Source organism: Cyprinodon tularosa, unplaced genomic scaffold, assembly GCF_016077235.1.
Source record: "Cyprinodon tularosa strain WSP-4 unplaced genomic scaffold, ASM1607723v1 ctg460, whole genome shotgun sequence".
NCBI classification, from domain to species: Eukaryota; Metazoa; Chordata; class Actinopteri; order Cyprinodontiformes; family Cyprinodontidae; genus Cyprinodon; species Cyprinodon tularosa.
Genome location: NW_024039186.1, coordinates 323,922 through 340,562, shown reverse-complemented (window position 1 = coordinate 340,562; position 16,641 = coordinate 323,922). Strand labels below are relative to the sequence as shown.

At 35.6% G+C, this 16,641-nt stretch overlaps 1 protein-coding gene across 2 annotated transcripts in view; it reads right to left on the bottom strand.

The window, feature by feature from the left end:
• Positions 1 to 16,641, bottom strand: part of LOC119793838 (glutamate receptor ionotropic, kainate 5-like) — a 307,049-nt gene that overhangs the window by 113,755 nt on the left and 176,653 nt on the right. For both annotated transcript variants that reach the window (XM_038301110.1, XM_038301109.1), the window contains one exon: positions 1,121 to 1,285. In XM_038301110.1, coding sequence (XP_038157038.1) covers positions 1,121 to 1,285 — 165 coding nt within the window. The remainder of the gene's footprint in view (positions 1 to 1,120; positions 1,286 to 16,641) is intronic.

Below are 16,641 nucleotides of genomic sequence, written 5' to 3'. Positions count from 1 at the left end.
TGAGACTTATGTTCATTTTGTCTTTGTTTTTTGGCAGGAAGCCTTCCTGTATAACTGGATACCTGGACCTTCTCCCCCTGGAAAGAAAAATCTGAGTTCAAACTGAGCAGGTGAAAACCTCCACATGATCCGTTCAAGTTCCCATCGGAAATCAGAGTGACAGTCCGCTCCATTACTCCTACGGGTCCTACGTTTGTCTACCTGTCCACTCTCCAATGTGTTCCCTACTCTCTGGATAATCCCACACAGGATTCAAGGATTGACAAGAGCCCCCTCAAACGTGAGTCCCCCTCCTGCATAAATGTAACAACATCCAAAATTCCCACGGTCTCTGAACTGATCTCTGTGATCTTCCCTTCTCACTTCCAGTTCCGGTTCACCAGTTCTTTGATTTCCAGACTCAACGGCAGTTTTCATTTCCACAAATAAACCTGTTGCACTTTTCCCCTGGTTCTCTGACTGGTTACACTGTATGTGGGTCAGATTCCGACAAACCGATCATGACAGACGAGCCCTTGAATGATATATTACCTACTGTAAATTAAATTGGGAAAAGAAGTTAACAAGTCAAAAAAAAAGGAAAAAAGCTAAGTGAAAATTTGAAAAGTAATGTTAAAAAGTTAATAAGCCTAGTTAACAATTATATTTAGGTTTATAAACTAAAAGGTTTAAGTGCCAGTATCAACATTAATGCTTCTAAGGTTAAGTAGTACCAAAAAATGTGTTTGTTTCACATTTCATGAGTGTTCTTGATGAAATTCTTATAGAAGCACTTTTGTTATTTTTCTTAATATATTCAGTCAAGTTGATGTTTCTTTGTTATTAATTGAAATTGACATTCCAATAACACTTAATAACACAATAACACAATTGGATTAGAATTTTGATTTTCAAAGTATTTCATTGAGTGCCTTATAAAGGTTTAATAAATTGACTGCTAAAGTAATAAATTACTAACTTGGAAATCGATAGAAACATTACACATTGGCAGTGCTGTTGATTTTAATTTCTCTTCTATTTTCTCCTTCTCTAATTTCTCTCATAACTAAACATTATGAAGGCAGTCTGCAAACAATTTTAGATACAAAAACTGGATATTAAAAATATTCAAAAGGCTTACTTGTGTCAGTCGTCTCATATTGGGAATCTTTCTGTAGCTCGTAGACATCCACCTCTACCCTTGCCTGGGAGGAACCCTCCATCTGATTGTTAATATTTTCCCTGGCCAGAGCCAGCGCCAGGCGCTCACCGCGGCCACACAAAGACTGGTCATCCAAAATGGCCGCTGAGGGAATAGAGAAGCAGAAAAAACAAAGTAATTTAAGCTGATGTGTTAATATGGAAATAAAAAGGTGAAGTAAAAGCAGAACCAGCAGCAGACCTAGTGGAGTTTACAGAAGTTGAAACTGTGTTAAAAATATATATTCTGCCAAATGCATCTTGTCAAAAAATTTTTCTTTGAATAGAAACATAATGGTTTTAAAGTGTGCAACTATACAGTTCTGTACAATAAAATGCTTGTTGATCACAAAAATGCTAAAAATGTTTTTTTTTATTAAGAATAAGGAAGTTTACAGAATTAAAATAAAAAAGTATTTAAGTTTTCAGACCTTAGCCACATAATTTAGAAAATGGTAAATGAAGACTGAATGCCTCAAAACCCTTTCAATACATGTATGAACTAGAAGTGTAACAACTAAAGATCTAATTGGCAAATCTTGTTGAGTATCTAGATTTTATTTGTTCTTTTGATTGCCTAATTCAGTGGCACCAAAACCTTAAAACCAAAGGGTGTTTTAATAATACACAAAAAAATAGAATAAATTAAAAAAAAATCCTTTATCGCTTCTGATTAACTGGAAATCAATTCATAGAGGTGACAGGTCAAGATTAAATGTTTGTCATTTCAGAGAGTTATGAATATGTTTCTTATTCTGCCCAAAATGTAGGTCTTAGTAACATCTCCTATGGTAAGCCAACAAGAGGCTTCCTGACCCTGCAGTTTTAGCTCTTCTGATTCCTTTGATTCCTGTTGATACAGAGTAGCAGTAACTCCAAATCCCCCCTAATTCATAGGGGCTTTCTCATTAAAGTGGTAACAGCGTTTAACTACACTGGTTCTAGCCTTCACTTAAAACTCATTTAGTTTTGTTTTAGTCCAAGAGGTAATTCAGAGCCATTGTCAGCCCATCATCATAAATTATTTGGAGAAAGTTTATCTACTCTTTTTTTTTTTTTTCTTTACTCAGTATCCCTGCAAACAGCTTTTCTGGAATCGCCGCTTTAATTTATTTTTTTCTCTCTCTCTCTCTCTGTTAATCCCATTTTAGCCTCCCATCAAGAAGAGGCTGTAAACAGCTCACAGTCCCAATCAGCCGATCTAGTCGCTATTCGATGCACTAAAAGAACTGCAGCTTAACATTTATGGCAGACCTATTTAAAACCACCTGGCAACATTAAGGACCCACCAGCCTTTTACCTGAACATACTGTCTATAAACACGACTCTCTGAAGAGCACTGACCTGCTTAAGTAATCCTGATATATTAGTGATTTCCGTTTGTGTTAATGTTGATAATTAGTGTTTAACAGTATTTTACCTGAAAAAAGAAACAGACAAACTGTAAAACTAACTCTTGGATTTTGAACATGAAAATAAAAATTGATTAATTGTTGATGTCCATAAGCCTGCACGTATCTCCTGATAAAAGAGCATCTTTCCGCTGACCCACAATGCCAGAGCTTTGGGGATAAAATTGAAATAGCTGGTGTTGAGCAAGAACTAAAACCAGTTTAGTAATCAAAAATCTCCTTAGATGACTGAGATCTTTACCTTATCTTTTAGTTTGAGCCAATGGGAAAATCAATTCAAACACATTGTATCCAGGATCTTGTTCTTTCAGTGATGAAATCTCAAGATAATAGATGAAGGTTGGAATTTAAATAGACTTGTAAATCAAGAGCTTTTCATGTCAATTTAACTTTTAAAGAAATGCACATTACAAATAGAATAGAATGGAATAAAATTACCTTTATTTTCCATATTGTGGAAATTTAGGTGTAACAATGGTAAATATGAGCAGTCAGAAGAGAGCTTCCAGATACATATAACACTAAATAATATATGCATAAAAATACTTTTTTAAAGTCAACTGCACAGCAGAAGGTAAAAAAAAACATCTTGCTAGCAAAAAAAAAATACTGTTTGGTTAGTCATAAAAACGTATATTTGGATGCAAATCAGAAATGTTCAAGGTTTTACCTCAGTATGCCTTTCTTATTAATAACCACACATTATTTTTTGATAACATTCCTTTCAGCCTTGTTAGTTTAGTTGAGGACACATATTTCCTCTTAAGTGGCATACATTTTTATGTATGCAGACAAAACAGCTATTATTCCTTTGAATCATATCAAGCCATCCAACCTTTCCAAATGACTCCTGGTATTCTTCTGCGTTGTTCTGATTCCAACATTCTCTTATTTCAGAACCAATCTGTTAGTGTACTGTATGAAGCTGGCCAGTACTGTAATGAATGATAATTGTCATTAAAATGATTAATCTGTTGCTTAAATATAGTACAGATTTAATACTAGTGAACAGGTGGTGCAGCATTCACAGGTGTGATTAAATTGGAAACTCCTAAAAAACAAGGTGTCCTCTAGCCGTTATAAAAAATGATACATTTAAACAAACCGGCATCCTGTGAGAAAATATAACATCAGAAGAAGCATGATGACAAACCAAAAATAGAATCTATACTCTTCAGTGCATCTGAGCAGCGAGCAGAGTAGAGTAAAAGCATATGTAAAGATACAGCATGTGAAACCCACTCATCAGCGTCAAGCTTCCTCCTACAAAAAATAGTAAAGAAAGAGGTACCCGCTGGCTGTGTACAGTAACACCTGCCATGTTTATTTTGGTTGCACCCTCCCCACCGATTTGTCTGCTTTGCATATTGAACCTGTGAGTGTGTTTTTCAGGAGTGGGAAGCTGCAAACGCGTTAAGCACTCACAAAAAGCAGATGGAAAAGCAAAAAAAAAAAAGAGAGACCAAGATTTATGTTAAATAGACACTGTATACAAAATCTAAAAAGGAAAAATTTTCTTTATTCGAGCAGGTGAACCTGTAGAAATCAATATGTCTAGAAAAAAAAGATAAACAGAGAAAACAAGATAAAAACAAACGAAAAAAATTACAAAAGCAACATTTTTAGTTATGAAAACTTTTCACTGTTCAACTTGAATGACCCAGCAGGGACATAAAGCTATAACACTGCAGGACAGAGACGTCCCCAAGAAAATGACTAAAAGACAACAAAATATCTAAATAACAGGCAGGAAGCCTGCAGCGGAGACATTTGTGTGGTTTTGATTTGTGTTACTTGAATAATTAACGACTCTTGGAGTGAAGTGGCAGGCAATTTATCTCACCCTTCCTCAAAAAGACTGTTGAGGGTTTTTTCCTAGTTCAGGAAAACACAAAAAGCAGCAGATGGCTCATGTTGAGTTTCTCATGTGCCAAGAAAGTAATAAAACAGACTTATAAGGTCCTAATAAACTAAGATAACACTCTTGAGATCCTGATGACATGTATACCAGCAATGAAAAAATCTGCTCTATGGGAGGCTGGGATTTTATTTATTTATTTTCACGATTCTGCTTTACATAAAAAAATATATATATATATATACCTTACCAGTAGAATATACCACATGAAAAAAATTTTTACTTTAGCTTTAACAGCCTTGGTGAAATAGCTAACCATAAGCTATATACTTAGTCATGACAAGTCTGTAAACTGCTTCAAGGATGTGTTATAATTGGCTATCTACGTTGCCGCCTTGTTAAAATAAAACAAAAACAAATAATTCCAAAAACAAACCTATGGCTTTTCAAACTATGTAGGTTTGCAGTTACAACATTTCTAATTTCCTATATTGAATGCACTGCAGCAGCCCTGATGAATGTTTTAAAAAAGATTAAGATTATTTTTCTAGTGTTGTATCACTGCTCTCTTTAACAGTGCAACAGCAAACAACTTTTGCTAGTACCGCTATATATATTTTTTTATAAAAGACTCTTATGTTTATTGATAATGATTGGTTATGTATACTATCCCCTTAAGGTATCCTGATGGTGTGTGAGAACCCATAAGATAATTCATCAATTCATTTTCTTTGGTTTTGTACTGTTTAGAGGAAATGCATCCTGAAACCCATTTCCACTCCAAGGACCAATACTTGGCCAATCGGAGTATAAACAATGGCCCAGCAAAGCCAAACATTTTAAAATATATTATCTGATTCACTCAATGCTAAGTGACAGCACTGAACATGTATTGGGCAGAGCTTTTGTCTGTTTTTAAAAATCAATTATCTAGAGCCAATAGGAAACTGTATTATCTGTACTCACCCTCCACTTTATTAGTATGCACAACTGTTTTATTGCCTTCTGTCACAAATACTCAATCACAAAGGTAAGTAGGAAATAGTTTTATTTACCCAGTTACATTTACTTGAGTAAGTTTTAGAAAAAATATATAATCATTAGGAGTAGCTTTACTTTACCATTTGTTTTTTACTTTTACTAGTATATATAGTCTACCCATGATAAGTAAATTGAGCAATTCAAAATTTAGGTGAATCAGTAGATATGGTAGCTAAAAGTCCTTTACACTTCCCTTTGAATATGCATTATCTAGCGTCAAGATTGGTTTTATACAGTAAGTCTATGTTGAAAAAAAGTGTATTTTTTCTCCCAAAATTTGTCATACTGTAATCAGGTTATTTATTTTTATTTTAAAATTGTATTTCTTACTCGGCAATACCAGAATATGCACATTAGTCTCTGTCCCATTTGTTACATTAAACCAGATAGTGACTGGTTTTCTGCCCCCGCCCCCCAAAAAAACACAACTGTACCTTTCAGAGTGGCCTTTTATTGTGGGCAATCACACCTGTGCACTAATCATGGTGTCTAATCAGCATCTTGATATGGGACACCTGTTAGGTGGGATGAATTATCTCAGCAAAGTAGAAGTGCTCACTATCATAGATTTAGTTTGGTTTGTGAACAATATTTGAGGGAAATGATGATGCTGTGTATGTGGAACAAGTTTTAGATCTTTGAGTTCATCTCATAAACAATGGGTGCAAAACCAGATGTGTTGCATTTATATTTTTGTTAAGTGTACTTGAGTAGTCAGTTTACCAGGTACTTTTGTACTGAGTATTTCCTCTGTGACTACCCTCCACCTTTACTTCAGTAAAAATGTCTAACAGTGTTAATTTTATTTGAGTAACATTTTTGGTTATTCTAACCCACCTCTAATCCAGCCACAAGACATGACATTAATGGGGATTTGGGTGTCCTTTAATGTGTATTGGTTGATTATGCATATAGTGCTGATTTGAATACCACATTTTCACACACTAGTAGCATCAGGTGTTCTAAAAAGCCTGAATTAAATAAAAGTTCAGTCAGCAGCTGTTGTGTTAAGACAACTGTGTAGGTAATGTCAGAGAGTTGAATTAACATACATGGTCTGAATTGACAGACCACATCAGGTTCAACAATTTGCACACAAAAAAATTGATAAAAGAGTAGAAAAAAGATTTAATTGGCAAATTGATCTAAATTTCAGCACTGATTTTCAGAATTTGGCATAAATATTGTAATAGCGTTGATCCATCCTCCCTTATTTCAATGGTAAACAATGTTGTAATGGTGGGGATAATTTGGCATATTTTCCAGGCCTTTGTACAAATAAAGCATTTATCACAAGTCTTCAGAGACATTGTTGTTCTATGACCGCAGGGTCATTATTGGTTAAAAAAAATTTGTAAATCTCAGACGTAAGGCTCTAAAACATGTCAAATCCTTACCATAAAGATTTATAAAAGTTTGGATGTTCTAAATGGGGTCCAACCAGTTTAAATTGAGCTGTATCTGGTAACGTGACCGGTGAATGTCAGTCAAAGATTCTGTCTGATGTCATTTGATTGAAAAAAGGCTGTTACAGCAAGGTTTCATATGGAATGTAAAAAGTGCAAAACACCTACCATCATAGGAATAACTTCTTTTGATTTAAAATCATTTCTTTGACAAATAGTAATGAGTTTAAAGTTCATTGTCTTCAAAAAGTTCTAAACTCAGTGAAGGAAAAGTGAGGATAAGTTAAAGATTACTCTGATGATGAAAATTTCTCTTTCAAAACTTCCACAGCATTCAGAGATTTCCCCTGGTTCCTCAGTATCTATTTCTTTGGTGACACTAGAGCTCTAAGAGCACTACTTCAATTCTAACAATAACCTGAAAGTATTTAAAATTCAGTGATTTATCACAGTAATACATATTTTTTTTTCTTTTCTGTTAAGTCATCACTTTGTTGCTCTACAAGAGGATGTCTGCTCTTCAAGTACAAAAGCACACGCTGTAAACGGTTAGCACAGCTGGAGAGAAAGACAAGAAAAAAAGACAAGCAATCAGTGAAAGGTCAAACTCTTGAACTCCATCCTTAAGGTTTTTGGAGTGCAGTCAGTCTCCTGTCTCATTGTTTTTCTGTAATGTGAGAAGCAGAGCCAGGCTTGTCTTTATTTTTTGCTCACTGGTGCTCGTTAGCGGGCTACCAGCAGGAGAGAGAAAAAGCATGAAAAAGGTGTGGGAAAGAGGCAGAAGTGGACCATTATAATCCATTTTAATGAAAGGTGTGCAGGGAGTTATGAATATTTTCAGAAGATACATTTTCTGCCTTAGGTATTATACTTGTGGAAGTATGTTAAGAAAGTAATACACAATGAGGTAAAAAGTTAGGAAATGTCACCTTGGGGTTTAGTGGATTTTGTTTTAAAAAGTTGTAGAAATTTATTTTTTTTGTACAAGTAAAATAAAGCAATTGGGATTGACCTTGTGTTACCAGATATTTTTCACCAAGATGCATGCAACAAGTTATACAATTTAAAAGTTCTGTTTTTAAAAATAAATGCTACTGAAAATTTTCTTGAGTACATTTAACTTTACTATTTGAAATTATAAATCAAAATCTTATGGTGCAACTTCTATCGTGTAATGAAAACATTCCTTGCAGCATAGCATATTCTTGCATCTGAATCCCTCCACCATATCATTACAGTTGGTGGCCTTTCCCAGAGTAGTCCTACTGGTGTGATGTCTACAAATACAGGATTCATTTTAGAGGTAAGGGGCCTTAAGGATGTTGCATTGTCTCAAACTTGTGTGTATACACTTTTATAACAATCAGATTAAGTAGAAAAAAGTTTGTCTAAAATTTGTGTTTGAAAAACAGAAATAATTCATGTAACAAACTGCCAATCACTTGAATAAGCTGCTTTTCTAATTTTTTATCGGTGAAAACATTTCTTATTATATTACGAAAGAATTTGTCTCACACTTTGTGATTATCGCCACTATTGGATTGAAAATCTGCAGTATGTGTCTGAAGTCCGCTGGAGTGTAATTGAGGTTATGCATTAGCTATTTGCATTTTGAAATTTTTTTGTTTGTTTGTTTCAGAAAAAAACTGGTAGCAAAACAACCTTTTATAACTTTATATTAGCTTAACATTGTAAAATATGACGTTTATTTAAAAAAAAGTAACATTTAAAACAACAGATGGTTTTGTGCATCCAGGGTGACTGACAGATCTTTCTGAATTGCAATCATTTCAGAAATTCAAACATTGACCTCGATTGGTTACAGCTGTTTTAAATGGTCTGGATGCTGTCTTCTTATAGACTAGTCAAACGGTCTGGATAATTGATTTAATATCACATGAACAGAGAAGGTCCTCTCTCGTTTCCTCTGGCAACATCTACTCCACATAGCAATTACACCTGCAAAATGTGTGCAGTGCTGTTGCAAATTTTGGCTGCTTTTGTAGAGTGCAAATGAAATTCACTCTACAGTCCCAAGCTCTCTGTGGTTACAGTCTGTAATCCTCTTTTATACGTTTTTACCACTTCTGCATGAAGTGTTATCAATTAGACACGCACCTTAGATCACCTGCAACACGCTGATTAATTTTTATTTTATACAACCAGTTTAACGCTCCTCATTTGGGATTTTAGTAGTTCAGCCCTATGATGCTCATGAGCTGCAATAAATGCAGCAGACGTCTTCCTGACATGAAAAAAAGGAGTTACCGCCAGCTGTTTTTTTGTCCGATTTAAAGATCTATTCAAAGTTTTATGATTTATATTTTCGGGTGTTTTCATAACGTGTTAGTCTGGAGGATTCCCTTCAACTAGGCGAGGAAAACATTTTCACCTTGATTGTGTGAGATTCACTTTTTTTTTTTTTTTTTTTTTAAAATAAGTGCAGTTACAGTTTCCCATCAATGTCCTGATTGAAGCAGTGATGGCAAATAGTTTTTTTCAGCAGAGGGAGGCAAAATCAGAAAACAGAAATGATAAAGGTACTGATATGCATGTATCAATGCCACTTTTGGCATGATTTTGATAAAAAAAAAAAAAAAAAAGAAGTGTAACATATTTACAAGCTCAAACAAGTTGATTTTGCTTACTATGCATGGGCAAATTACTGCGCATAAAAACAATATTCACTTAGATGCTCAGATTAGAATTAACAAAACATCGGAGTTAGAGTAAAACCTTAAAACACAACTCACACCTAGCATTAGATATTATGTGAAACTACTCGTACTCTTCTCCTGATTCATCCAGGATAGGGTCACGGGGGCCAGCAGTCTCAGCAGAGACTCCTAGACTCCTCTCTCCACAGACACCTCCTTCAGCTTTGCAGGGGGAAGCCTGATGCGCTACCAGACCAGCTGAGAGACATTATCCCTCCAGCGTGCCCTGGGTCATCCCCTTGCTCCTCCTGGTGGGATGTGCCTGGAACATCTCCTAATGGCAGCGTCCAGGGAAAATCCAAAAAGATGCCCTCTTTTTTGAGCCTGTCCCGAATGGCTGAGCTCCTAAACCTATTTCTCAGGGAGTGCCTAGCAACCCTGTGGAGAAAGCTTATTCTAGCAGCTTGTATCCGAGATTTTATCCTTTTGGTCATGATCCAAATTTCATGACCATTACGTAGAGTGACCAATAAATCCAGAACTTTGCCTTTTTGTTCAGCTCTTGCTTCATCACAATAGACCAGCGCAGTGTCTGCATTATAACAGCAGCTGTACCTATCCGTCTATTGATCTCCAACTCCATTCTCCCCTCAGTAGTGAACAGGATGCCAAGATATTTTAACTTCTCCACTTGAGGGAGAAACTCTCCTCCAACCTGATGGAGACAAGCCACTTTTTTTCAGGTCGGGAACAATGGCCTCAGACTTGGAGGTTTCTAATCCTTGCCTCTTCACACTCGGCTGTGAACTGGCCCAGCAGAATCACGTTAACCGCAAAAAGCCAAGGACCAAAGGGGGTCTGGTCCCTGAACCAGACCCCCTCTGGTCCTTGGCTTTGCCTAGAAATTGAGTCCATAAAGGTTATGAACAGGACCAGTGACAGAGGGCAGCCCTGTTGTAGTACAACATGGACTGAAAACAGGACAGTCTTAATGCCGGCAATGTGGACCAAACTCCTGCTCCGCTTACACAGAGGACGGACGGACAGACAGACAGACAGACAGACAGACAGACAGACAGACAGACAGACAGACAGACAGACAGACAGACAGACAGACAGATAGATTATAACTTAATTATTTGTAAGGATCCTTTCAAATAAGAGCTTTGGGACACTTTTAACAGTTGCAGCTTCCCATTTCCATAGTGGATGACACCACCGAGAACCCAAAATGAGGAACCTGAAACTGACTGTGAATGTTCACCACTCAAAATATCTCTGTGTGAAAGCCATTCGCGCTAGATGTGAATTTTTACACAGTTAATGATCCGATTGCTGGACTGTACCAGAGTGCACCCAAATATTTGTCAGAAATAGTCACTTTTAAACAGTTTAAATAAACAATTTTTTTAGAATAAAGAGTAATTGCCACCACAGAATTATTGGAAAGAATAAAAAAGTGCATTATAAAACATATGAGCTGTGTGTATATATATATATATATATATATATATATATATATATATATATATACACTGTATATATAATTTTACATGCTGAACAGCTAATGGTTTGAGGCTCATTTTATCTTACATCATTGACTATTCTGTGATGCAAAGCCTTTAAAATTGGAGTTCATAGCAATAGATAAAGCAACAAGGAATGTACTTAAAGCAGGGGTGCTCAAGTCCAGTCCTCAACAGCTACTGTCCTGCAACTTTTTGAAGCGAGCCCATTTTAACACACCTAAATCAAATGAGAGGCTCGTTACCGTGCCTCTGCTGAGCTAAATGAGGGGACTGAGCTTTTAGATTCAGGTCTTTCAGGGAAGAGATGCATCTAAAAGTTACAGGATGGTAATTCTTGAAGGCTGGACTTGGGAACCACTGATTAAAGGATTAAAGCAAAAAACCAACATGACTTTCCTTATAGACATTACTGTATTATTTAACCCATTTGCTTTAGAGCGCTCTAACTTATAAAAACAGGACCTGCTAATATCAGACTTGGGAAATAATAATTGGTCAAAGGATTAGAGTCACTGAAGCGGACAGATAAATGATGTATTTGGTATTTCCATCTCTACGAAAACACTTTACTTTGACATGGACAATTTCCCCTGGGATAAATTACAGTAATTTTGCAGCTGCTCTACAGCACCAGTCCTACCAATCCCCATTCCCCCTCTTATTCAGACCTTCAAATGTGAAAAACATGATTACATTTTAAAATACAAAAAGGTTCCATTGAATAAACTTGTACCATTAATGTTCTTGAAATTCAATTATTTTTCTACTGTGCAAGTACTGTTTTAGTTATAAGAGTTCCCGTACTTCTTCCATATCCCCATTTGCACTGCTAATAATGTAAATGCTTCCCCTATTTAGCAGACCTCTTGTCCATTCCATATCTTTCCCTCTATCACGTTATCTTTATAACTGAACCGATCAAGTCAAAGTGAAAGAAACTGCATTATCCTGAGAAATCATGAAATAACTCCTTTTATCCGGGGAACAGAAGTGCTGCAGACTGATTTTACTTAATCCCTGGAGGCAGTGTACCTCCTCTAAAATTGAAAACAAGGTTATATTGTCATATCCTTCTACTGAGGCTCATATTGTTGACAATACCTGTCATGAGAATAGAAGTACACACAACACACTCGGAAGTCTACAGTCAGCCCCCCAGAATCAACAAGAGACGAGAAAAAGATTAATAAAAAAAGAAAAATTCACCCGGTGGCATGATGTTTCAGTGCTATTGCAATCCTCTGGTGGCCAGTGCCCTCTTGGAGACACTCATGTTTCTAAGAGTTTATCACTAAAAGTTTATTTTTCTGTGAAAATGTTGAATTTTTTTTTTTTACTTCTCCATTAAAGTATTTAAAAATGTGAAACTGAAAATGCAGAAATATTCTGATGATTGCAGTCACTGGGTACAAGAAACTGAGTGTGAGGAGCTGGTGAACCGCTTTCTTACCTTGTGAACAAAACCAGGGAGATGACTATAGATTTTAGATGAAGAACAAGGAATAAGTTCAATCCCACCATCAACAGCATCGACATCTTGCAAATGTGCAAACAAGGGAAGTCTTCTTTCACTTTACTTCCACATGTATGAGTCTGATCAGCACCATCTCTCTACAGGGCTGAGTCCAACATGTGGCATTTGGTATTACAGTGTGAGCAGTCAGATCACATTAAAGCATTAGGTTGTACAGTTTAAGGACAAATATCATGAGCTGTGTAGTTTTAAATCCTGTTTTTTGGGTTGTTGAGCTGTTGATGATAGCAATGATTGAAAATATCATACAGTGTATGCCTGCCATTAGCAGCATTGAAACTAATTTTCCAATATGCAAATTAGAGTATTTCATGGCTGCTGCTTTCTTACTAAATAAGGATTTCATATTAAATTGTAAAGTTCATTGCATTGAATTCCACTAAGGTCCTTCATCAGAGTAATACAACTTAATGCTGTTAAAACAAACAAACAAACAAACAAACAAACAAACAACAGATGCTGTTTACTCTCTGAGCCAGGAATTATGTTTATTAAATTTTCAGAAATGACATGGATTCTGAAAAAAAGGAAAATCCCCATCAATTACCTCAAAAGAAAAAAACTGTTTACAAGACTAAGAAAAAAAGTAAAAATTGGTAAAACATAGAAAATGATTATTCAAATTTCGTTTTTTCGTTCTCACATCTATAAAATGTTTATGTTTTTGCTGTCTGCTGTTATACATTAGTAAGCAGACAACAATATGCTATGTTGAATGGTGATAAAGATCTAGGCTTAGAAACTGCTGTCCTGAAAAAGAATGTGACAGACATATCAGACAGTTATTTCAAATGTTTACATGTTGTAGCATAGCCTGGGTGCCAGTCCGAACTTAGTCCCGCCCACAAGGTTTGAGTTCGAGGAAGTTCGGTCTGGCTCTGCTCCATAGTAGCGCGAGTATTAAAGCCCACTGTCAGGCGATCCAATCAAATTGTCAGGGCGGGCTTTATACGATGATGGACAGATGATCAAGAGTAACGTTATCAACCACGTGACCAAAGCGCGCTTGGGTGACAACAATAATGGCTGCCGCTGGAGAGTTTGGGTGAGTAGATTCTGCTATTAGGTCTGTTCTAGAAGATATCGACAGCAAATTAATTTTAAAAGAGGAACAGAGAAACGCGATCAAGTCTCATCTTCTTATTCTAGGCGTGAAACTGCACGCTTTGATTTTTGTGGACAACAACTATGCCTCGCTTAAGATACGTCACGCACTCCGTTGCTCTTATTGGTTGTAGGTCTATCCAATTGAGTACAGAGGCATTTTTTTTCCTGGTTCGTTCGAAACACGCCCCATAATCACAGCTCTATGGAGCAGTATCAGACTCATATTCTGACTAGAATTGAGTCGGACTACGTCAGGCTAGTTGTAGCATAAAGGGAAAAAGATTTCATTTTTAGAACCGTTTCTTGGTATATTAAAGATATCTATCATATTACAAAAGATTCAATGGGAGTGAGTCTTATCAAAGAGATGGTTATTTTCATGAAGCAGCAAAAAAACAACAAATTTTAAATTAGAATTTCCCCACTAACAAAAGAGGAAATATTATCTTGCCATTTAAACTTTAAATTGACACCAAGTAATGAAGTAAAACCAAGGTCATATTTGGAGAAAGTTATTTCAAAGGGATAAATTCTACAATAACACAAACGATTAATTGCCCGTTACACACTGGCTCATCTGAGGATTAGAGATATCTAGTGATGAACATGACGTAAAGATTGTTTCAGCATAACAGACTAAATTATTTATTGCCCCTTTTTCTTTATAGCAAACGGACACCAATGCTAACTAATATTGAATGATTAACAATATTTACTTTAATATTCATTCTCCTGCTTCCAGTCCTGCAACAAGAAAAGACCATGACGCTAAAATTCATGCATGTCCATACGCATGTGATTTTCATTTAAAACAATAAGAGCATTTTTTTTTTTCACTCTCGGAAGAGACTCATTATCATTTTTTTTTTTTTTTATGTAATATTTTAAGATTGATATTTGGTACAGTTGGATCAACACCACCTGCTTGCAGTCTTATGATTCCTTGCAAAATTATATTGAGTCCTTATGATCCAAATAATTTCTTTATTTGACTAAAAACAACCACAGACCTACTGAATTATGAAACTGAAATGTGATTTTATATTATTATAAAGGTGTATCTTATTATATGTTCATACCTCTTTTAAGATGTTAGCACTAAGTTATATATATAACAGTTATATTCATCATTAATTATAATATTTGCATATGAAATGTTATTTTTATATTTATTGTTTCTTAACATGTTTTTTACTCTTTTCATGAAATTCTTTTCATTCGTTATAACTAAATGGTTACTTTCTAAAAAACAAAAAACTATTTTGTTGTGATGAGAAAACTATCTCGCAATAACAAGACATTCTTAACGAAATAGTTTCCTCATAACAATGAAATGATCTTCTCCTGTTTTTTATCTGTTCCATTACTGAACAGGGCCCCAACACGATGAATCTAATTCATTTATCTTGCAAGGTTATAACAACTGCTAAACTCACCTTAAAATGTGTTGTAAAGCAGAAGGACACCAACAGAGATTACCTTTCATATACCCGATGTTTATTGGTACATTAAGCTGTTTTCGTACCGATTCTCTTCACTGAACCAAAAAATAACATGTATAAATACATATAAAGAACTAATTATATCAAACAACTGAACTGATAAATCTACCACCAATGTTCATATTTCCAAAATTAGCTAAAAACTTTCACATAAACTATGTGTTAAAAGTTAGGAAGGGGGGATTGAAAGCAAATATATTTATAAACAGGTCTAACAATTTACACAACCAACAATGAGGCTAATAAAAATATTTCCAACTCCCAGCGAGGACTGATAACCAATCTGCCTGAACTCCTGCACATATTTAGTGCATCTGTTGCATGTCGCTGAAGTTTAATTTTCAATGCAACATTTCTGCACCTGGCATTGTGTCCTTGTTTGGCTTTCTTCATGCTTTTGCCCGTACAGCTTTGATAAAAAGCTTGTTACACCTGCCTTGATGATTTTCTCCCCTCTATAAACTCAGCTCAAAGCTCCTATTTTAGCTTCTGTATAAAGTTGCATCAGGACATCTTTGTGCCAATGCAACTCTGTAAGGCATTCACTGTCAGTATGTTATATTATTACATCTTCCGTACCATCATCCCTTACTGAATAGGACCTTGCTATCTGAAGCATGGCGTCCAACTATGATGGAATACTTGCTTTGCCTTTCACCCACTAGCAATGCTTACATGTGTCATAGGAATATCACCAATGACACCAATAAACATTGCATCTTTGCATTTTATTAAACTTGTAAAGAACAGCCTGGCTTACTATTTGGTGGGGGGGCGTTAGCATAGACCATGCTCTGAGAGTTATCTTTAACACCACAGCTACTTCTCCAAAAACCTCATCTACAAACGGACAGACCATCTCTGACACACGCATGACCTTTTATGGGTTAGAGCAAAGTTCTTTAAGTGTGTTTAATCTGGAGCTGATTATATTTTGGATTTAAACTGTGAATTTATTCCATATGTGCGCAGTTAACAGACTATGATTTGAGTTTGAGTCACAGTTTAATTTGTTGTCCTAACAGAGCCATTTGGGACATGTTCACAGAAAAAACATATGAGAGTGCCAAAGTCATTTGATTTATTATTAAATAACATAAATGCATTCAAGCGCACACCATTTTAGGGTTTTGCAAAGAAGTGACAAATGTGGTGGTGTTTTAATGATCAGGTGATCATGGAAGCGGCAGTGCATTTAATAAATAGCAAAAATGCAGTAGATGAATGCTTTCCTTCACCCTGAGGAAACAGCATTTAAAATAAACAAATAAGCCAACTGTGACAAAAATCGGTTGCCAAAATATACTATTTCCAACAGGGCCATATAAATGATTTAGATTTGTAGCTGACTTTTACACTTCTGAGTTTTTTCTTTAATCATTTTGATTTCTTCAGTTTTAAAGCTGTTTCTAACTC